General features: G+C 37.9%; 4 protein-coding genes and 1 pseudogene across 5 annotated transcripts; 4 read left to right on the top strand and 1 right to left on the bottom strand.

Moving 5' to 3' along the window:
- Positions 1-172: 172 nt before the first annotated feature.
- LOC111778716 (upstream activation factor subunit UAF30-like) lies at positions 173-2,240 on the top strand. The gene is made up of 2 exons (XM_023658688.2): positions 173-574; positions 1,911-2,240. Exons 1-2 carry the CDS (start codon positions 260-262, stop codon positions 2,037-2,039), a joined length of 444 nt encoding a protein of 147 aa, XP_023514456.2. The 5' UTR covers positions 173-259; the 3' UTR covers positions 2,040-2,240.
- A 194-nt stretch (positions 2,241-2,434) lies between these two features.
- Positions 2,435-5,948, bottom strand: LOC111779149 (alpha/beta-Hydrolases superfamily protein). The gene is made up of 7 exons (XM_023659226.2): positions 5,732-5,948; positions 5,472-5,647; positions 5,318-5,370; positions 4,083-4,197; positions 3,502-3,624; positions 2,898-3,048; positions 2,435-2,690 (listed from the first exon to the last, which is right to left on the bottom strand). The coding sequence occupies exons 1-7, from the start codon at positions 5,834-5,836 to the stop codon at positions 2,505-2,507; spliced, it is 909 nt and encodes a 302-aa protein (XP_023514994.1). The 5' UTR covers positions 5,837-5,948; the 3' UTR covers positions 2,435-2,504.
- Positions 5,949-11,663: 5,715 nt separating this feature from the next.
- Positions 11,664-15,038, top strand: ASG1 (nuclear factor 1 A-type protein (DUF1005)). The gene is made up of 3 exons (XM_023658633.2): positions 11,664-12,319; positions 13,425-14,094; positions 14,221-15,038. The coding sequence occupies exons 2-3, from the start codon at positions 13,487-13,489 to the stop codon at positions 14,897-14,899; spliced, it is 1,287 nt and encodes a 428-aa protein (XP_023514401.2). The 5' UTR covers positions 11,664-12,319; positions 13,425-13,486; the 3' UTR covers positions 14,900-15,038.
- A 907-nt stretch (positions 15,039-15,945) lies between these two features.
- On the top strand, positions 15,946-18,766 carry LOC111779244 (protein NUCLEAR FUSION DEFECTIVE 4). Of its 2 annotated transcripts, none has more exons than XM_023659355.2 (3): positions 15,946-16,580; positions 16,833-17,722; positions 18,155-18,766. In XM_023659355.2, the coding sequence occupies exons 1-3, from the start codon at positions 16,209-16,211 to the stop codon at positions 18,633-18,635; spliced, it is 1,743 nt and encodes a 580-aa protein (XP_023515123.1). In that variant the 5' UTR covers positions 15,946-16,208; the 3' UTR covers positions 18,636-18,766. The 2 variants fall into 2 exon arrangements, with proteins under 2 accessions (XP_023515123.1, XP_023515124.1); XM_023659356.2 differs by having other exon boundaries at positions 15,947-16,580; positions 16,833-17,718; positions 18,155-18,320.
- A 1,163-nt stretch (positions 18,767-19,929) lies between these two features.
- Positions 19,930-21,219, top strand: LOC111778720 (aspartic proteinase CDR1 pseudogene; annotated as a pseudogene).
- The last annotated feature ends 2,243 nt before the right edge of the window (positions 21,220-23,462 follow it).

Consider the following 23,462-nt stretch of genomic DNA (forward strand, 5'->3'; position numbering starts at 1 on the left):
CTATTTCATTTCGGCTTTTTTTCTTTTAGTTATTTATTACAATTTAAGGAAAGATAAATATATTTGGGCCAGTGGCACCGGAAGTCCAATCATCATGGGCCGAAACCAAGGGCAGCCCATTTCTGTTGGGCCCCCAATTTCTTCTGCTCAGTTTAAAAGCTCCATTTCCCCTCTGCTGCTCCGTCTCAGACTCTCAGTCGATCAAAAGCGGCAAAAACCCCTAAAGTTCGAACCCAAGCGCCGTCTTCCCCGGAGCAAAATGGCGTCAGGTCTTAACAATGGCACTAGGTTATTCAGAGGTTGCAGAACCCTCTTAGATTCACTCAAGTCCACCACTCAAGCTTACTCTTCTGCTGCTGCGGTTTCTCCCAAGGGGAAGCTAAAAGCTTCAGGTGCCGCTGCTTCCCGCAAAAACTCGGAAGCCGGAGAGAAGAAAGAGGTGAATCGTTCGGGGGGGATTTTTAAGTCCGTCCAGGTTTCTCCGGCTCTCGCTGGCTTCCTCGGCATGTCCGAGTCTTCGCGTCCTGAAGCCGTCAAGCAAATATGGTCCTACATCAAGCTGAATAATCTCCAGGTTATTTTCACTTCTCTTGTTTTTGCTGATATGGATTTTTTTTTTTTTTTTTTTTTTTTTTTTTTTTTTTTTTTTTTTGTATTGTTGCTCTAGTTCCTTGTTTCCTGCAGCCTGTTCGTTTGCCTCGTTAATTTCTCCTTCATTTTGTTGAGATTGCCTTGAAAGTTGATTTTAACTCATCTTAGAGCTTGAATTTTGGATGTAGTGTTGGTTTCTTATAGTTTCTTCCTTTTTGTACTTAGTTGCTGAATCTAAGGCCCATGAAATGGAAGTTCTGAATTCGAAAAATAGGTTAATTTATAGGGAAACTCCCACTATTAATTCACGAACCAAATAATTCTCAAGTCTTAGGGATCGAATTTGTAATTTATTAGATGAACATGGACCATCTATACCCTCTGTTCCCAAGTTTTATCTACCTTGAATAATCAACAAGCTATTTTGGCCATAAATGCATTTATTGTCACATGGACTTGGGTTTGTGCCCTTCTTCAGAAAAAGTTAGCTACTACTCAGAGGTGGGAGCTCCTACCTAAATCCCCGTCCAATATTCTTTAGGAAAGCCCCCCTGATGTCCAATTTTGAGTGTAAATACTTTCATTGAAGTTCATAAATAGTTTCTAAGATTTGATGAAATCTTCATAAATAATAGTCTCTATTGAAGGGACTATTTAGGAGTATTTTATCAAACTATAGGAACTAAATTATAACTTTCGATGCTATTTAGAACAAGTTATACAATACATAAACTCCTTAACATAGTTCAGGTTAATAAATTAGAACTCATCATATTTTAGAAAGGGTTGCAACAAATTAATAGTTTTTTTTAATATTTTTTTATAAGAGATAATTTCATTAATCTTTGAAGTTTACAAAGAGGATATAATATCAAGAGGTTTACAAAAAAAAACCTTCCCAATTTACAATGAAAGAGGTATACTGTAGGAAGCGAAAATATTAGATAGCCTACACCGAGACATATAACTTGATAAACAACATTATCGAAGAGTTTTATATAAATTTAGGTCTTTTTCATGAAAATTCTTTGATTTCTTTCTTTCCACTTATCCATAAGAAAGCCATGATGAATTATTTTTTTTCATAGTAGAGTTTTTTTCATTCTTGAAAGAAGGGTACCATGTACAAATCAGTAGTTATAGTAGTAGTTGCCTGCCACATCTAACCAATTTAGTCAATATCTATCTGATGTGGCAAGTCAAGCTAGTATCCTGTTAACGGTGTAACTGTAGAGATTAACCTAGTAGTTCCTCTTTTCTTCCTTTTCTTTTTTATTTGGAAGATTTTGCTGATATATAACACACATTATGGTGTGCAGAACCCAGCTAATAAGAGGCAGATCAATTGTGATGAAAAGCTAAAGGCCATATTTGATGGAAGAGAGAATGTGGGGATCTTAGAGATCGGAAAATTGCTATCCGCTCATTTTGTGAAGTCGTCTAGTTAACCTCAAACTTCCAATGCATGTATCGACTTAGTCGTTCTAACAGTTATCTCTCATCCTGTCTTCCAAATCGCTGAGATGATGTTGTGCTGTGTTTGGCTAATCTTATGTACTCCTTGGTTTGCCTCTGCTTTAAGAAAAAGGGTATTTCATACCCAGACCTTATTGTTGATTATGGCTAGCTTTTAAATGGTTTTCATTCAATGTTGGTCTCCTTGCTTCATAAGAATATTTCCAATGGTTTCTATCACTTTGTTGAACAAACTAAAAAATTTGATCCCTATATGTGGAATAACCAGCAAAACAACTACAAACAATATGGAGCTGGATTTAAATGTTAGTGTTAGTTTGTTAGATCATAAACAAAAGTGCACAAGAAGTAACATAACAAGGAGGAATGGAAAAATGAATAAATTTATTGATTTGTGAGTCAATTAAGACAGATAATGAAAGGGGTGAGCAAGAAGATTAATTGAGAAGATGATGAACCCATTGATCAAGAATAGAGGGTGAACCATACCAGGGTCTGAGTTCATCATCAGAGCCAACTGGGGAGTGATAGACTCCATCAAAGCTAACGTTGATAGCTCCCTCCAAATGGGCAGACACTTCTGGAACCACCCCATCTCCCCATACCTCACTCTCCCCACACACCTGAATCATGTCAGTCATACATCTGACATTAGTATTTTTATTTATTTTTATTTTTTTAGTTCAATATATGGAACCGAGCAGAGATTCAAAATTTTGATCTTTTGGTTGATGATACATATCAACTTTTAACATATCTAACCTGTTCTAACCTGTTCTATATTCATAATGAATATACCATCAATTGTCCAATGTTTTTAAATTTATTACCTGCTTATATCCTTGCCCGACGAAGCGAGCGCGGAATGTGGGTGTGTTTGCGATGGTTAACTCTGGAGCTGGTTGGTTGTTGGTGATGGAAGCAGCTGCAGGAATGGTGTTTGCATCAGAGTAACTGAACAAGCGAGCCCCTTGGATGTACCTGCATTTGGCAATGCCCGGTTTGACACAGTTCTCAGTACATTTTTATAAGTAGACTCGAGGAGTAAAGTCTGAAGTTAACATAGTTAATTTGATAATCCATCAAAGTTTCATTTTTACAGAGAATATTTTTAAAATCTCAAGCTCCTGTTTTTTTCTCTCTTAGACCTTTCTCTACTTTTCTTTCCTTTCATAACCTCCCTCTCCTTGAGACATAGTTCTAAGGTTTTTCTAACTTTTCTTCTCCTATCTCTACACAATTCTCTCTATCATAGTACAGAATCACATAGTTTTCCTTTCTAAGTTTGTTTCTAGACTCAAAACTGTTCTTATAAATTTGATAACGAAGGTTAAAATTTGACCCAGATAATAAGGCCACACTGGCACCTAAAGACGAAACAAATTGAATTCTTAAGCAAAGAAAACAGGGTGAGATCTCAAAGTTTCCATTTACCTTCCTGCTATACATACATATTTCAATTCAGGATTGTAACCAGGTTTTGAGCAGTATTTGTCCACATAATTCAGAAGCCCCCTCGTCTGGTCAATCACTCCTGGCAAATGTTTTGGAGGTGGCCTAAAAAAAACCATTGTTAATCTTACTGCTAGTTTAACATGAAAATTTAACAAAGCTCGGGATGATAGGATACAACAACCATTCGTTCAGACACGTAATCCATCATTCTTATGAAAAAAGTTGATGTATACGACCAAAGATACATTTATATTTCCCTTTTTGTCCCTAAACTTTCAAAATGTCTATTTTAGTAATTGAATTCTAAAAAAGTGAATTATTTGGTCTTTGTCACCGTTTTACTATCGATATCCACTCCATATAATATTTGCCTTGGCTAGCCTCTGCAACTATAGTACATCACATTTGAAATCATTATGTTATGAAAGCTTAATCTATAACATATACATAAACATAAAGTTCGGCCTCAAAGTTCGGAAACTAAAATGGAGCTCTAAACTTCTAAGATAGTATCGATTCATGGGGAAGAAGCAAGATAAGTAGGAAAAATATGAACTTACAGGTGAGGGGTTCCAAGAGTCAGCAACATGGAAATATGAGATATACCAAATTCTTCCATGTAGACTCGTGCAAGCCACCCGCCTGCTGAGTGCCCAATTAAGGACAAAGCCTCGCCTAAGATTGTTGAAAAATAGTAGATGAGAACAGAAACTCATTTAAGTTCAGCAAAACAAGAATGAGAAGAGGAAAAATCTATTTTCATTTTGTATTGGGACAAATATTCTGTCGCATCACTTCCCTATTCTTTCCTGGTATGCAAATTTCTACTTATTAGTTACCTTCCGTTCCCAAGATCCATCCTAGAGTGCCAAGCCATGGCTTGAACATTATGAATAATGATGTTTTAGAAGTAACGTGATATTACTATATAACTGCTATGAACCATAATGAAAAACATTGCTAAGCCTACAGCTAGTGTTATGGCAAGTATAATGCAGCCATCAGCATCCGAGGCCACTTTTGTCATGAAGAATAGGTTCATGAATCACCCATTTTTTTGTTCTTCTCCCATTTTGATACATGAATCATCTTGGTTCATGTATGACATTAATGCTTCTACGCTTATATAAAAGGTTGTCTAGGATGGCTGAGAGGCATTGAAATTGAGTGTCATTTTGTTTTTACCTAGTGACATTTGGGAGGAACTTTGTTGAGTGAGATTCTGTAGTGTGAGAGTACGAGATATACTCTTTGTAAACACTTGATTATTAAGATTGGTTGTCATCCATGGATATAGGAGAACTTCTTCTCTTTGAACCACGTAAATTTTTGTATTTCTTTGTTTAATTTCTGTTTGTGGGTGTGTGAGTGCGATCGATTTTTGTTTCCACTTCCTACAACGTTGAATTCATCAAACAAATGTCCGCTCCTTTGACTTAATACAACTGCAAGGTTGGATTATGCAGTAAAGTGTGATATAGAATCTGAGAGTGTTATTAAGTTATCCACCTAGAATCTTCAACCCAGAATCTTTGACTTAAGACAACGGCAAGGTTGGATTATGCAGTAAAGTGTGTTATAGAATCTGAGAACGTTATTAAGTTATCCACCTAGAATCTTCAACCCAGAATCTAAAAGGTGAGTTTAGTAGCCTAAGAATCCAAACTCAGCTTCCCAAGTCAATGACAAACAAACCCAAACCGTCCCTCAAAGAATATATCAGAACAATAAAAATGATAAAAAAATTAAAAAAAAAAAAAGGGCAAAGGTAAGAGGCAAAAACGAAGATAAACACCTTGAGCAAGCTCCTTGGCTTCTTGGATTGCCTCATCAGTTTTGTTCAAATACCTGCTCACCAGCTTAAACAATCAAGCAATTAATCCCTAACGCACGCAAAAAGTATATCCCAAATCCCAGCCTAAACAAATGAAATTGGACATTGGAAGTACCAATCGAGGACAGGCCGAGGCCGGAGAGTGCCGCGCCAGTAATTAGGATCAAGCAATCCAGCAGCATTCCTCAGCCAGTCGATTCTCGACACCTTAACAACCACGGAGGGAACTCCGTACCGCTTTTGCAAAATAAGCCTTAATTTGTCGTAGTCCCCGGAGTTGTTCCCCAAACCCTAAAAATCAAAACCGAAATCGTCATTGCTACGATTCAAATTGAAAACGAAAACAGATAGAAAGAGAGGAAAGAGTGAAGTTACAGGAAGGATGACGGCAGGGCGAATGGAGCAGGAAAATTTGGGAAGGGGAGAGGAGGAGAAGGAGAAGGAAGGCTTGAAATGCAGAGGCGAAAACGAAACCGCCATCTCTAAGCTATATTTCTTGGTCTGAGCAGAGGTGAGGGACTGTTCGCCAGAATTTGTAGCGATGGCGCGACTGTATTCCGCAGTTCGGGAAAACGGTCTATCTGGTGAAAACTTGAGCTAGGTGTCAACACGTGGAACATGCTTTAATCTTTCAAATCTTAATTTAATTTTTTATTGGACAAAATTAATAAAATAACTCTAAATCTATATTTTTATATTTATATTTCCTCAGCTTTGGTCGGTTAAGCGGTTAAGTTCATGGTTTGAGAGGTTTGACACTCTTGTAAAAAGATGTTTCGTTCTCCTCTCCAACTGATGTGGGATCTTACAATCCCCACCCACTTCAGGACCCATCGGCACACCACCTGTTATCCAGCTCTTATACAATTTGTAATGGCCTAAATCCACTCCTAGCAGATTTTGTCCGTGGTCCATTACATATTGACAACTAAATTAAAATTTTAGTTTAAACAAAAAAAACAACCTAATTGAAATCGAAAAGAACAAATTAAAATTTTAGTTTAAAATAAAAACAACCTAATTCAAATTGGAAAGAAGAAGAAAAAAATCTAACGCAACCAAATTCACGTGGTTTGATTTTGGTGGATCCAATAGATCCATGGGCTGGGCCTGATTTTTTGGATCCGGGACTGGGCTTGCTTTTGGTGGATCCAATAGATCTATGGGCTGGGCTTGATTTTGGTGGATCCAATGGAAACATGGGCTGGGCTTGATTTGGTGAAGCCAATAGATATATGGGCTGGGCCTGATATTGGTGGATCCAATATATCCATGGGCCTATTTAATTAAAAAAATTATGAGGGACCATTTAGAAATTAAAAATCAAATTCAAATTTGATTCAAGCAAGTCATTTTTTAAATTTCAAAAGTCAAATAAAAACAACATTTAAATCTCAACACCAAAAATATATGGACCAAAAATAATATATATATATATATATATATATATATATATATATATATATTCCATTCCATATAATTTGGAGAGAGCATCCTGACTTACCTTGTTATGATGTCATCTTTAGATATCTCATTCGTTATAAACCCACTCAACCATTAACTTTAGGTTCATTTATGTAACGACCTATGCCCAAGATTTGAATAAAGATTCAAAACCCGGATTGGGTACCTACATGTTTTGAATCTAATATAAGTTTTTATGATTGAGTCACTGATCAAGGAAGGTACACATTGTTGGTATAGATATGACTTTCAAATTTTCTTAAACATTTCTTAATCATTATATTCTCACGATGCTTTTACTCGGATGCGGTGTCAGCTCATTAATATACCCTTCATTTATTCGGGTGTCACAGTTTAAGTTTGGTCTACCTCCAACCTCGTGGCTCTTAATATTAATAGTATCATCTAGATGAATATAATTTAAGAGATTTTTATGAATTTGTTTAAAATTTATGAGTATTTTGAGAATTAATAGTACTTTAAAACCCATTATAAAGAACAAGTGGATGAGCCAATTTCCCACTTGAAGTTTTGAGATAAAACTTTGATGTATGAATGTGAAGGTCAAGAAATAGACAATTGCAAGATGTTGACATAAACATGTGCATCATCTCTTATTTATTTCTCTAAAATAATATAAATTTTTTTATCTAACTTTCAAAAATTAAAGTGGACGCCGTCTTTTGATATACATGTGAAACCGTCTCTATGAACTTGTCAAATATTGAAAACGAAAGAAAATAAAATACTAAAAATTAGGGTTTGGATTTTCTTGAAAATTGTCTTAAGTGATTGCGTACCGAACAAAATTAAAATTTATTTGAATTTTGGTTTTAGTTTAAGTTGGATACTCGTGAGCCTTTTGATAAGGTTCATGTTACCCTCTTCAACCAATGTGAGATCTCACAATTCACTCTCCTTTAGGATCTAAGGGGCCAGCGTTCTCATTGGCACATCACCTGGTATCTGACTCTGATTCCAACGTGGGATCTCATAATCTACCCTCCCTGGGGCCGTGGAGGCCAACATTCTCGTTGGCACACCACCCAGTATCTGAATCTAATACCAACGTGGGATCTCACAATCCACCATTCTCCTTTGGAGCCTTGGGGGCCAGCGTTCTCACTAACACACTACCCCAGTATCTAGCTCTCATACCAACATGAGATCTCACAATCCACCCTCCTTCAGGGCCTTGGGGCCAGTGTTCTCGCTGGCAAACCGCCTAGTGTCTAGCTTTGATACCGTTTGTAACAGCCTAAGCTAGAGAAAGGTTTCCACACCCTTAAAAGAAATGTTTCGTTCTCATCTCCAACCAATGGGTCAATTCGAAATTTGAATTTTTTTTTTTCAAAATTGACTAAATTTTTTTAAAATTTAGAAAAAAACCCCAAAAAGACCAAAATATTTATAAAATGGGCATGTAGGACTATATGTTTCAAAAATAGGGTCATCTTTTAATTTATTTCCCCCCCTAAGATCCAATCTTTTATTTATAGTTGCCCAATTTCATATTCTTTGTTGGCCAAACATTTTGTTGGAATTTAATGACATACCCATAAGGTCAAAATCAATGTCTCATGGATGCTACTTTTTTTTTTCTTTCTTTTTAAATCCCATCAACCACATGGACACTTCCCGATGCCTGTGAAGATACGGAAACTTTCACGTCTACTAGTTTTTTTTTTTAACTCGGGTAGGTTTTTATTGTATCCATATCTCTTCACAAAGTCCACGATACGAGTAGTTGAATCAAACCCGTTTCGTGTATGACGAAAGATTCAAGCATTTAATCTATATTTTAACCAAATGAGTTACGTTCGAGTGACAAACTTGAAAGTTGTATATTGCATGAATAAAATTAAGGTCGAGTATACTGGTTGATCCAATCAAGTCTTTGCTTGATGATGTTGAAATCAAATAACCGAACCGTGCACGACATTTAAAATATTTATATTTTGTGATAATACCAACTCATCGAAACCTCATAAATTAATACCCGAATAAAATTTTGAAGTATAGTTCAAAACTAAATTAATACCCGAAAATTTTTATAAATAGTTTAAAGATTAATTTTAAATCTTATTATAACAACTTAATTAAAATATTAAAACATAACGATAATTAAATATTTTAAAGATAAGCACACGTTCTTATGCTTAAGGGAAGGACTTTACAAGAGTAGTCCTGCCCAATATTTACTCGAACATTTTTTTTTAATATAAAGGTGGAATTTCTAATTTAATATATATTTTTTTAAAAATAGTCCTAGTCAGCCAACAACATTTCACGTGGCTGACGTGTCAAGGATGACATTTCCCTGTAAAAAAACAAAACCATTTTTTCCTTTTCATACATTAAAATAGTTTTATAGCCATTTTTTAATCTTCATTAAAAAAAATATATATAAAACATTACAAATAAATATTCTTTTACATTTTGAGATATAATGATTAAGAAATGTTTTAAAAAAATAATAATTACTACTTATATCAACAATATGCACGTTTCTTCTCGGTTTCTCAACATAGAAACCCTAAAAGTTAAGCATATTTTAGTTCGAGAAGTTCTATGTTGGGTGATCTGTTATGAATTATTTGTAAGTAAAGACAAAACATACTAAAATAACACGTGTTGGACTGTAGGAATAGTACCGGTTTTAGAAGCAATTTGAAATAAGTAGTTAATATGGTCATATCGTACCGGTGTAAAATATATATATATAAAGAAATGTAGGGTCTGGAGGCGGTTGGATGCACATGGAGATGTGATTTTAAGTCAAAGAATGAATATGGCTTTCATAAAGTAGCAATGGAATATCCCGAAAATTAAATATATTTATATTTTAGCATGCATGTAGTAACGACTTTAATCGGTCCAAGTTTAAAAGAGTCGGATTGTAAAACAACTTTATAACGATCCAGACCCATCGCTAGCAGATATTGTCTTCTTTAAGTTTTTCCTTTTAGGATTCCCCTCAAAGCGCGTCTGCTAGGAGAAGGTTTCCACACACTTATAAATGGTGTTTTGTTCTCCTCCCCAACCAATGTGGAACTCTCACAAGCTCGTTATAATTTTATTAGAGATAACTTCGACTCGAGCCTCAAACTCTTAAGCTAGATGTCGTCTTAACCATACGGATGCATAATTCTTCTTATTTTTCATCTAATATTCTAATGGATTCTTATTTAAGGATAGTCTCGAACCGTTTATAAAAAGTCAAGGGTAATATTGTAATTTAAAATATAGGAGTATATTTTGTATAATTTAATATTTAGAATTATTTTTTTAAAAAATTAAAAATTACCATTTTAAAAAAAAAAAAAAAAAAAAAAAAGATGGAGTCTCAATCAATATGTAAAGTCAATTTAAAACAAAACAACATTGGATCATAAAATCGTTTCGGGCCACATTTTAGTGGGCCTTCTAATGTTTTGCTTTTGGGAGTGGGCCCATTCTCTCTCTCATAAAAAAAAATTAATTTATATTTATGAAAAAGAATTTAAAAAGGGAAAAGACAAATTTCTTTTTAGTAAAAATGCTAAAAAAAAAATATTTGAGATTCTTCCCATTAATTAATTAATTATTAATTAAATTATAAATTTAATTTTCAAATCTTTAAACCCTTCTAAATCTAACTTAATATATATTTTAATTATTGACGAGACTAACGGAAAAATATGATTTAACCTGACGTGGCAACATTTGATAACGTGGAGTAGACTCAGAATATGTACGGCAAGACTTGACACAGTATTTTGGTTAAAATGTGTACAACTTATTTTTAACTAATGTAAAGGGCAAACTTTTATGATAGTAAAAAACTTCCAATTCGGGTCATTTTGTTCGAAATTTCTTAGTTCGTGCCGAATCACTTGATGATCAAATTACCCGGAAAGGATTAGGGCCGGTGGTGGGCATTTGGGAAAGTCGGGCCAATCGGGTGTCTTCCTTGCCTATAGGACGTGTTGTACCTTGAGATGACCATCTCTTGTTCCCCTACCGGTGAGAAATCCTCTCCTGGGTCGTCACTTTACTACGTCTAACCCGTCTTGATGCATGAGCTAAGGCTCCCATGTCCTGCTGACCCTTTGAGAAAGTTATGTTGTCATTACAGCTCGTAGGCTCCCAAGTCCAATTTAGATCACAAAACAAGAATTTATCGTTATTTCAAGTATAGGGTATTACTAATAATCTCTTAACGATCTTTTATCCGCTAAAAAACCTACATTCTTCCTTCGTTTTTTATTTGGTCGTAAACCCTAATCCTAATACAGTGAACTAATAACATTTAGGGTAATCTTGAAAATCGTAATCAATTAACGAGAATCCAAAATTATAGGTCTCGCTTCATTAATTGATTGTATTACACTAATCACCTCCAAGCATCATTCTGTAATTATAATATCGAATACTTAATCTTATACTCAATGATTATTACATGTGATCCATCCAAATTTTTTCTTATTTTTCAATCATTTGATTTTTCTCTCTTCTTAATCTTATACTTAATGATTATTACACGGTTAGCTATATTATATGAATAATACAACAACATCGATATCAAAGTCTAGATCGAGTTAATCTTTTTGTCATATTTATAAGAACGATAACGAGAGCTAAATCAATCCCAACAACGAATTAAAAGTTTGAATCTTAAAAAAAAATAAAATAGATGCAAAGTGTGGCATTGAGAAGTGTTGAGAAGATGAAGTGAGGCACATGTATTATGGATAGCGATCCCAATCTTTTCCTTTCCCATTTCTCAATCTCTCCTTTTTTTTTTTTTAATTACAATATTCTGTTTTTTTGTTCATAATTTAATGATTTATGAACGAAGAACAACAACAATATGCTCTTCTCTCATAACCCAATTGGTTACAGCTGTTTACACGATTTCTCTCTCTCCATCGCTATTCCTCTGTTCAAACTCCAAATCAGAGTAAAAAATCGCTTAAACTCTCTCTTTTCTCTATTGGGTCTTAATATTTTGCCTCAGTTCTATCGATTATTCTCTCATTTGTTGTTGTTTCTTCTGAAAATCGAAGGGGTTTTAGATTATATATTATCCATCGCTTTCTTTAGTAGATTTAAGGCATTGAACTGTTTGATGTTGTGAGAAAATTAAACAAGAACAAACCCTCTTCCCCCTTAAATTTCTCCGTCTATTTCGTGACAAATAATGCGGATTTCTGTGAGAGAAAAGGGTATTTTATATGCTTCTCTTATCGATTTGCGTGAGTGAGATAGAGAAATTGGGAGTTTGGGTTTCTGGGTTGGGTTTATTTTGGGGTTTGTGAAGCGGCCTCGTTAGCTGTGAAGTCTCCTCTTGTTGGTTCCTATGGGGATTGGGTTTGGGCGATTGGGGCCATTCGTGGATCTGTGTTTGATTATTTGGTGGAAATGGTGCTGTTCTTCTTCTTGTTCTTCACGGATTCTGGCTGCTCTGCTTTCTGTGGAGCACTGAAGAACTTGTTGTTCTTGGCTACTGATCACAAGGTTAGTGGAATTTAAGTCATTTTAGGTTTTCTTTTTGGATGAATCTTGTTTAGTCATGAATGATGATTGTGAACTTGGCTCTGTTGAGTTGTTTTTGCTTCAATGAGTCGTTTCTGTGGTTAAAAATGGATGGATTCACTTGTATGTTTGCTTTGATTCTGTTCTTCCCAGCTGAAATTGGATGGATTCATCAAATTTTCTAGAGTTGTTTTAAGTTGAATGGCAGTGAATTTGTGAGTGACGATGAATTTCAAAGATGAGACTCAGTTCATCACATATTTTTGTTTATGTTCTTAAGAAAGTAGGTTTGATTACTTTAAAGTTTCCTTGTACAAGTGTTCGGATCGGTTGGGGAGAAGAACAAAGTCCAAAGAAGACAATATCAGCTAGCGGTGGGCTTGTGCTGTTACAAATGGTGGGGGACGTGGTATTCTTGAAAGTTATATAGGCTAGCGGTGGGTTTGGGCTGTTAGAAATGGTGGGGGACATGGTATTCTTGAAAGTTATAACGGTTAGCGGTGGGCTTAGGCTGTTACAAATGGTGGGCAATATGTTTTTCTTGAAAGTTGCCCCAATGAAAGGTGTTTTAAGGTCTGGACGCAAAAGCAAGTTAAGTCTACGGTTTATAGGACCTACAACCTAAGCCCCAAGCCCACCGCTAGTAGATATTGTCCTCTATGGGCTTTCCCTTTCGGACTTCCCCTCAAAGTTTTTAAAGCACATCTGCTAGGGAGAGATTTCCACACCCAACTAATGTGAGATCTTACAATCTCCTTGCTAAACAAGCGGTTTAATTCTCCAAATATGATTATTTAGGGGGTTAAGAATCTTACTTCGAGAATCGGTTCATCGTTGTTTCTAAACTAGTTTCATTTGTCCATCAAATGGTTTATTCGATGTCTCGTGTGCGAGTCTTCTAACAGATTTAATCAATGTTGAAGTTACCTTTGCTATGCTTAGTTGATCAATAGATGGAAGTTTTCCCTTTTGATCTCTGTTCTGAGTTGAAATTTAATGGTAGTTCTTGTGTTCTTTGAAACAAGGACTTATCAAGCAATACATAAAGCTGTTTTTGTATGTGATGATCTTTTTCGTGTTCGTTCAGGGTACTTGAACTCATCGAAACGTAAACGAACGATATCAAATGGACAAAAAACTGTGATCGAAATGGATCCTCAGGCTTTTATTCGGTTGTCAATTGGTTCTTTGGGGTTGAGAATCCCAGGAACTGCTATAAATTCTACAAAACCTGGAGTCGATGCTTTGTCTTCTCCGTGTTCGTGTGAAATTCGTCTTCGGGGTTTCCCTGTGCAGACATCTTTGATCCCAGTAGTCCTGTCTCCTGAAGCCATACCTGATTCTCATAGCATTGCCTCAAGCTTCTATCTTGAAGAGTCTGATTTGAAAGCATTACTGGCACCTGGTTGCTTCTATAATACTCATGCCTGTCTTGAAATATCTGTCTTCTCTGGGAGGAAGGGATCTCACTGCGGTGTTGGCATCAAAAGGCAGCTGATCGGGACGTTTAAACTGGATGTCGGTCCCGAATGGGGTGATGGGAAGCCAGTCATTCTTTTCAATGGGTGGATAGGCATTGGCAAAACTAAGAATGAGAATGGAAGACATGGAGCAGAGCTTCATTTGAGAGTGAAACTAGATCCTGATCCAAGATATGTTTTCCAGTTTGAAGATGTTACGAGGTTAAGCCCGCAAATCGTCCAGCTTCGAGGCTCGATCAAACAGCCGATCTTCAGCTGCAAATTTAGTCGAGACAGGTGATGCAACTCACTCAAAACTAGAGCAACATCTTTCTTCTGTTTAATATGACATGGCTGTTTTGGAATACTGCTTTGTTTTTCTTCTTGTGGATTCAATCCTTGACAGTTGAGATAAATTAATAGGGTGTCCCAGGCGGATTCATTGAGCAACTATTGGTCAGGCTCTGGTGATGGCTCGGATGTCGAGGCCGAGCGGAGGGAAAGAAAAGGCTGGAAGGTGAAGATACATGATCTTTCTGGCTCGGCTGTTGCAGCAGCCTTCATAACTACTCCCTTTGTGCCATCAACAGGTTGCGATTGGGTTGCCAGGTCGAACCCCGGGTCCTGGCTGATTGTTCGTCCTGATGTTTCCATACCTGATAGTTGGCAGCCATGGGGAAAGCTCGAGGCATGGCGCGAGCGCGGGATTAGAGACACTGTCTGCTGTCGCTTTCACCTTCTCTCTGAAACACAAGAGGGAGGGGAACTTCTCATGTCTGAGATCCATATCAATGCCGAGAAAGGTGGCGAATTCTTCATCGACACTGACAAACAGTTACGAGCTGCAACGAGTCCAATACCGAGCCCGCAGAGTAGCGGAGACTTCGCAGCATTAGGCCAAGTAATCGGAGGCTTCGTCATGAGCTGCAGAGTACAAGGAGAAGGAAAGAGCAGTAAGCCAATGGTTCAACTCGCAATGCGACATGTGACATGTATAGAGGACGCTGCCATTTTCATGGCGGTTGCAGCTGCAGTTGATCTCAGCATCGAGGCATGTAGGCCGTTCCGTAGGAAGATTCGGCGAGCGCCTCGACATTCTTAGGAAGAAAACAGAAGGGAAAAAGGGTCAGAATAAGTGCTTTTAAGGTAAAACTGATGTGTAGAAACATAAACAAAGATGGGGCATACATCATTATGAAACTTATCTTTGAAGGCTATAAAATTTGGCATTTTGTACAGTATCAGCTGATGTTCTTGCTTATCTTTGTAAACTCCCTTTTTCCCCCAGTATTTATAACAAATTATTCTAATGAAAAAAAAATGTGTTGATGATGAATGTCCCAGATCGACTAATTTAGGGAATGATCATGGGTTTATAATCAAGGAATACTCTTTCTATTGGTATGAGACCTTTTGGAGGAAGTCCAAAGCAAAGTCACAAGAGCTTATGCCTAAAGTGGACAATATCATACAATTGTGGAGATTCGTGTTCACCTAACATGATATCAGAGCCATGCCCTAAACTTAATCGTGCCAATAGATGCCAATAGATTGGTAAATCCTCAAATGTCGAACAAAAGACTCCAAAAAGACTCCTTGACTCCAAAAGGTCCAAAAAGGAGTCACGCCTCCTCGAAAGTAAAAAAAAAGAAGGTCCAAAAGGACTCCTTGACTCCAAAAGGTCCAAAAGAAGTCGAACAAAAGACTCCAAAAAGACTCCTTGACTCCAAAAGGTCCAAAAGGAGTCACGCCTCCTCAAAAAAAGGTCCAAAAGGATTCCTTGACTCCAAAAGGTCCAAAAGGAGTCAAGCCTCCTCGAAGGCAGTAAAAAAAAGGTCCAAAAGGACTCCAAAAGGTCCAAAGGAGTCGAGCCTCCTCGAAGGCAGTAAAAAAAAAGAGACTCCTTGACTCCAAAAGGTCCAAAGGAGTCGAGCCTCGATTAAGGGGAGACGTACCTGTTAGATGATGAATGTCCCACATTAGGGTATGAGGCCTTTTTGGGGAAGCCCAAAACAAAGTCATTGCGGACAATATCATATCATATCATCGTGGAGAGTCGTGATTCCTAACAAAATGGATAATCATAAAATTTAAAATATATATATATATATACTTTAGCATAATGGCTGGTTGAGGTGGAATCATAGAATTTAAAGAATTTCCAAAATTGCTAATAAAAGCATATATGGCATTGACGTTGGTGATATCAATCAAAATCTGATTGGATCACATTGTAAGCTAAGTTTGGCATCTTTCAAGCGTGCTTTAAATGAAAAAGGACAATTTTTGTTGCACCAATTCCTTCAACCATCGTTGGATTCAACAACTTCCACCCACCCTTATGGTATGGCCTACCGGCCACCCCATTCACCAAGAGCTTTTTCAATCGCGATTCACCTCAGCCCAGCGCCATGAAAATAAAACACAGAAAACCTCAAAATTTGCCCCTTCTTCCCGTCACAAAACAGAGAAGGATGATGAACCAACCTGGGAAATGGGTGGCGCTGGTGGCGGCCATATGGATTCAGGCATTTACAGGCACAAATTTTGATTTCCCCTCTTATTCTTCCAATCTGAAGGCGGCTTTGGGGATGTCGCAGGTAGAGCTTAACTATCTGGCGGTGGCTTCTGACGTCGGTAAGGCCTTTGGGTGGTGCTCTGGCATCGCTCTCTTGTATTTTCCTTTGTGGGTGGTGATGCTCATGGCTGCTTCCATGGGGTTTCTTGGCTATGGCCTTCAATGGCTTCTCCTTCAAGGGATTGTATCTCTGCCTTACTCCATGGTTGGTTTCCCTTCTCATCTCTTCTCTATTGTTTACACCAAATCCACGTTGACCTGAATTTGATACATTTCCTAACAAATTGGGGAAAAGGGTTTTCTTAACTTATTAGCAGCATGAATGAATAGATCCACACAAATATTCATAAATTGTCACATATTTCATACCCTTTTCATCCAAACTATCAAGAACGAAGATAGGTTTGAGGTTGGGGGCGGCAAACAAATTGGAATGATTGCTCTCATTTTCCTGCAGGTATATCTTCTCTGCTTGTTGGCTGGATGTAGTATTTGCTGGTTTAATACGATCTGCTATGTCTCCTGCATCCAGAAGTTCCCAGCCAATCGCGCGCTTGCATTGTCCTTGATTGTCAGCTTCAATGGCGTCAGTGCAGCTCTTTACACTCTAATGGCCAATGCAGTAGACCCTAATGATGCAAGCTTGTACCTTCTCCTAAATGCATTGGTTCCTCTCATAATCTCTGTTGTTACCTTCCTCCCAATCCTTCATCAGCCACCGGCTCAGCCGTCGTCTTCCGATGCCACCCGCAATGACTCCCACACTTTCATCTGCTTATACATTACCGCAGTTATCACAGGCCTATATCTAATCACCTTCAATTCCACGCCTTCCAGCAAGTACGGTGCCCAACTTTTGTTAGCTGGGGCTTTTGCCCTGTTACTAGTTCCTCTTTGTCTGCCTGGAATTTGGAGCACTCACAAGTGGTTGTTTCGGATTGCATCCACTGGCTTGAGCAGTGTTCTTCACTTTAGATTCAACCTTGTCAATCATGAGCTTCAGCAGGAGCTCATCAATCTTGAAACAGAAAGAAGTGGCACGAATGTCATCACCCCTTTTGATTATAAAGAGAAGGAAAGCATTTCAAGGAAGATGATGGGGAAAGAGAATTTGACAGTTCTTGAAGAAGAGCATTCAGCTAAAATGCTCGTACGACGCTTGGACTTTTGGCTCTATTTTGTTGCATACTTTTGTGGTGGGACAATTGGGTTGGTTTACAGCAACAATCTTGGGCAGATCTCGCAGTCACTAGGATACAGTTCCTTAACAAGCTCACTTGTAACACTCTACTCGTCTTGCTCCTTCTTTGGGCGGCTAATCTCAGCAGGCCCAGATTTCATGCGTGAGTATGTAGTAGCAGCAAACGGGTCAATCCTGCATATATATTCATTTTCCATGAATGATTTAATTTCAGATAACTCAAAACTTTTCCATTTGCATGAGAAAGTATGGTTTCATAATCTTTCTGCTAAACTTAATTGGTTCTTCTACCTACATATATTCATTTGTCACCAAAACATGAAGTTCATACAGCTTGAAAATTTTCATTTGTATCAAAAACTAGGAAGTATGGGTTCGTATTCCTTCGGCTAGATTTCATGTAGTGAGATCAAAAGGTTCATATCTAGAGGCAGGATTCATCAGTCATTGAAACTTTCCATTTTGCATTAGAAATTTTGGCATCATATTCAATTCTTGTAAACTTCCAAAACACAATCAGTAATCAACAACAGAGAAAAACAATGCTAGTGAACTGATTAAACTTCGTACCTGTGCAGAAAGGTGCACTTCGCTAGAACGGGATGGCTAGCCCTAGCTTTAGTGCCAACTCCAATCGCCTTCATTTTACTCGCTGCATCAGGTAGCGAGATCGCATTACAAATTGGCACTGGCTTGATCGGTCTAAGCTCGGGATTCATGTTCTCAGCTTCGGTCTCAATCACATCAGAGTTATTCGGACCAAACAGCTCAGGCGTCAATCACAACATCCTCATCACCAACATCCCTCTCGGCTCGTTCCTCTACGGCGTCCTGGCGGCAGTTTCATACGACTCCACTGCCGGAAGTTCAGACCAAACTGCGGCGGCGCTTGGGGACGTGGTGGTGTGCATCGGCCGAAAATGCTATCTACAAACCTTCATATGGTGGGCTTGCATCTCCATCGTCGGTCTCGCTTCTAGCTTCTTGCTTTTCCGACGGACGAAACCGGCATACGACCGCCAGTACGAGAGTAACCCAAGCAAGACACAGCCATTTTAGATCAGATACTGAACTTTACAAAAAACAAAAAATATATACATATATATATACATATATATTTATATATTTGTATATTATAATATAGAATTGAATTGGGAATTTGAAGAACAGGAATTGAAAGTCTTACTTAATTTCTACATGATGATTACATTGAAATCCCTAATCGGACCTCAAATTAATATACACTCGATCAGTCTCGTAGAACAGATTTTCATCGATCCCGTTCGAAACATAGCTCGGCGGGCAAATGATCCATTATATTCAATTTGAAATACGTTGTAATTGGTAAATATCGAGAATGGGAAGTTGCTTCGAAAATATAATTGAATTTTAAAAAATTTTATTAATAAAATTTTAAAAGGAGCATTAACAATCTTTATAAAATAAAAGTTTATTATCATCAATATATACATGGAAACTGTGGTTATCTGTTCACCAGTCTTTTCTAAATAAATATGGTACCCAACTTAAAAAAAATGTTTTAAAATATTTTTGAAATTTTTAAAATTTTAAAAAATTTTAAAGTATTAATGAAACTTTTTAAATAATTTTGAAAGTTCAAAATATTAACTAATTATTATTATGATTATTAATGTTTGTGAATTTTGTAATAAATTTGTAGCTTTTTTTTTAAGTAATATCTCAAAATTCATTTAGTTTGGATTTAAAAAATCGTATTATATTTAATTTATTATTATACTTAAACAATAAAAAACGGACATGGTTACATTTCAATTCCTTCTGATGGGTTAGAATGAACTTATTCATACAGATATGCACTCTTCGAATAGGAACCTTTTTTTGAAAGATTCTGCATGGGTCTCCGAGATCCTTTCGATAATCTATGTTGTGTTAAAGGGATGTATATATGATCTTATTGATTATGTAAAACCTACAGTAGCATCGAAATTGGGAAAGTAAACAACAAAGACAATTATTTTTAAATTCTGTTAGTATTAATTAATGATTTCGACTCGATAAGTCATTTCTTTCGTGATGAATGGTAGGCAACAATATTCCCTTTTATCTATGTGGATCGAGAAAGAAGGGGAGCACGGGTGAAAGTGGGTTGTAACAAATCTTGGTAAAGGAAAAAAGAAACGTTTGAATTCCAAAATTAAAACAAATATGGTAATGTTCCAATAATTTTGCTAATATTAATTATCGACATTATTAACATTTCATTGTACCAAAACAAATCCATTAAAAAGGAAACAAAACTTTTTTTTTTTTTTTTTTTTTTGTTAATATTTAAGTAAATCTCACGTACTTCTCCCATCACCGGTTATCATCAATGGCTCTAATTTTCTCTCTAATTTTCTTAATCTCCTCCGCCGTTTTCGCCGCTGCTAGCGGTGAATATGGCTTCTCCGTCGAAATGATCCACCGTGACTCCCCCAAGTCTCCTATGTACAACCCATCGGAGTCCCACTACCACCGTCTAGCTAACACCCTCCGCCGCTCCATCCTTCTTAACAAAGCGGTGGCGCTGTTAGACACGGTAGAGGCGCCAATGTTCAACGACAGAGGAGAATATCTCGTGGAGGTATCACTTGGAACGCCGCCGTTTCGAATCCTAGCCGTTGCTGATACAGGAAGCGACATCGTTTGGACGCAATGCCAACCATGCCCAAAATGCTTCGAGCAAACCGCGCCGATGTTTGACCCGAGTAAATCGTCGACTTACAAGATAATCCCCTGTTCCTCGCCGAGTTGCGCCTTGGCTGGACAAGAACGTTCTTGCTCCGATCGGTCTGAGTGTCGATACTCGATTAGTTACGGTGATGGGTCCCACAGCAACGGCGATTTTGCCGTTGATACCCTCACCATGGGGTCCACCTCCGGTCGCCCCGTGGCATTTTCTCGTACTATGGTTGGTTGTGGTCACGACAGTGGTGGTACTTTTAGTACTAATGTCTCCGGGATTGTTGGACTTGGTCGAGGTCCGGCGTCGCTCGTCCCGCAGATGGGCGCCGCCTCCGGCGGCAAATTTTCCTACTGTTTGACTCCGATCGGCGACTCAGCTGAGTCGAGCAAGCTGAACTTTGGCTCTAATGCTCAAGTAGCCGGCTCTGGAACTGTCTCGACTCCGATTAAAACCAATGACCGTTTCGATTCCTTTTACTCTCTTAACATAGAAGCCATGAGCGTCGGGGGCAAAAGATTTGAATTTCCGGCGGCTTCCGCCTTGGGCGACGGATCAAATGTCATTATCGACTCCGGCACCACCCTTACTATACTCCCAATGGAGTTCTACTCCACCTTCGCAACGGCGATCTCCGACTCAATAAGCCTTGAGCGAACAGAGGACCCGAATCAATTCTTGGATTTCTGTTTTAAGACCACGAATTTCGACTTTGTAGTTCCGTCCGTGACGATGCACTTTGAAGGCGCCGATGTCCCCCTCCGTCGTGAAAATGTGTTCGTTATGGTGGCGGAGAATGTTGTTTGCTTGGCCTTCCGCGGTGGCGATGGGCAAAGTATTTCCATCTACGGCAACATTGCACAGATCAATTTCATTGTTGGTTATGATGTTACGAGGAACTCTGTCTCCTTTAAGCCGGCGAATTGTTCGGCTATGTGATTCTGATTTGCTTTCTTGTTTTTAGTTTCTGTTTTAGATCGATGTATATTCTTTGTCCATTGTGAATTTTACGAAATATAATAATATCATTTTCGAGAAATGTTCAAATTTCATAAATTAAAAACCTATCCCGAAATAATTTTCTCTTTTATTATGTGATATAGACCCATGAAATCATAGAATTTGTAACAAACCCATGAAATCATACATTTGCTAACAAACCAGTAAATCGTAGATTTGGTAACTAGTAAATCACTAGATTATCTTACTATGTACATATATGATCTATTCTACGTTTAACACTCCCCCACCCCCTCAATCTGGACGATGTACTACTAAGTTCAGAGTGCGCCTAAAATTGCTAAAAGAAGGAGTTGGCAGTGGCTTTATCGTGATATCGACGAGCTGATCCTGGAAGATATGTGTCGCACATCAAGCTGACGAGTTGATACTTGTTCACGAACGAAGTGATAATCAACCTCAACATGCTTCGTTCGTCGATGAAAGATTGGATTTGCATACAATTTGGTGGCACCAATGTTGTCACACCACAGGCTAGGAACTCGCGCTTGCGAGATCCCGAGCTCACGCAAGAGGACTTGGATCCAAATTAATTCGGCAATGGCATCAGCAACCGCCTTATATTCGGCCTCTATACTATAACGAGAAACTATCAATTGTTTCCTCGAACTCCAAGAGATAAGATTGCCACCAAAGAAGATCGCATAGCCTCCAATGCTTCGACGATCATCAGGCTTCCCGGCCCAATCAGCATCCGAAAAGGCACTCAGCAAATCAGTGCTGATCTTTGTAAGACACAAACCCATATCAATAGTGTCATGTAGATAACGAAGAATTCGTTTGACTGCCGCCCAATGTATAGAAGTTGGGGAGAACATGAACTGACACACTCTGTTGACACAGAAGGATATATCAGGACATGTCAGAGACAAATATTGGAGAGCACCAACGACACTTCGATAGCAAGTAGTATCCTTAGGCGAGAGCTTTTCACCACCATCCAAGAACAACTTCTCACTAGGAAGCATAGGTGTGGGCACACCTTTGGAGGTGAGCATATTGGTTTTGGACAATAAATCTTGAATGTATTTATGTTGTGTCAGAATAAGTCCATTGGAAGTATGACATACCTCAATCCCAAGAAAATAACTCAAAATGCCAAGATCCTTGACGGCAAAATCATCCTGAAGTTGTGTAAGAAGTTTCTCAGTAGCCGTAGATGATGAGCTGATTATAATAATGTCATCAACATAGATGAGGATATACATTTGAATGCCCGTCTTGTTAAAAATGAAAAGAGAGACATCAGCCTTTGAAGGTGTAAAATCTAACTGTAATAGTTTGGAGCTAAGGTGAGAAAACCAGGCACGTGGAGCTTGTTTAAGGCCAGAAAGCGACTTATCCAACTTGCAGAGTTAACCAGGGTGTTGAGAATCCACAAATCCAACGGGCTGCTTCATATAAACATCTTCATTAAGAAAGCCATGAAGAAAAACATTTTGAATATCAATCTACCGAATAGGCCAACCAAGCATGCTTTATAGCGATCAATAAAGCCATCTAACTTTTGCTTGAGTTTGAAAACCCATTTGCAATCAATAACGTTAAGACCAGCACGAGGAGGAACTAAGTGCCATGTCTTATTTTTTCTGAAGTGCCTGAAATTCATCATTCATTGCCTGACGCCAGAGGGGATGCTCCATAGCAGTAATATGTGAAGTAGGTTCAGAGGCAGAAGACCGAACTATAGAATATGTTATTGTTCCATCTGTACGCACCTTGGGTTTCTTGATATTGTTCTTCAATCGAGTACCATAAGGATGAGTAGTAGGTGCAGGATCCACATGTGAGGGGACAGTCGTATCAGCCGTTGCGAGGGGTGCAAACTGAGTCTCAATAAAAATGACTCTGATTTCTCATACATTAATCCATAATTTAGAGTGCCCTTGATGTAACAAACAATCCTTTTTGCTGCAATTAAATGAGTCTCATGTGGTTGATCCATAAATTGAGACACTGCTCCTGTTGAAAAGGCAATGTCCGGCCTTGTGATAATTAAATAGAATAAACTACCAAGTTGACGAAAAAATGTCACATCTACTAGTGACTTCTTTTCATTTCTAGCTAATTTTAGATTTGGTTCCTTATGAGTAGTTTTTTCTCTTGAATTCTCCATACCAAACCTCTGCAATAAACTTGATGCATATCCTTTTTTAGAGAGA

The sequence above is a fragment of the Cucurbita pepo genome, chromosome 17, assembly GCF_057944985.1.
Source record: "Cucurbita pepo subsp. pepo isolate OVF chromosome 17, ASM5794498v1, whole genome shotgun sequence".
In the NCBI taxonomy this organism is placed as follows: Eukaryota; Viridiplantae; Streptophyta; class Magnoliopsida; order Cucurbitales; family Cucurbitaceae; genus Cucurbita; species Cucurbita pepo.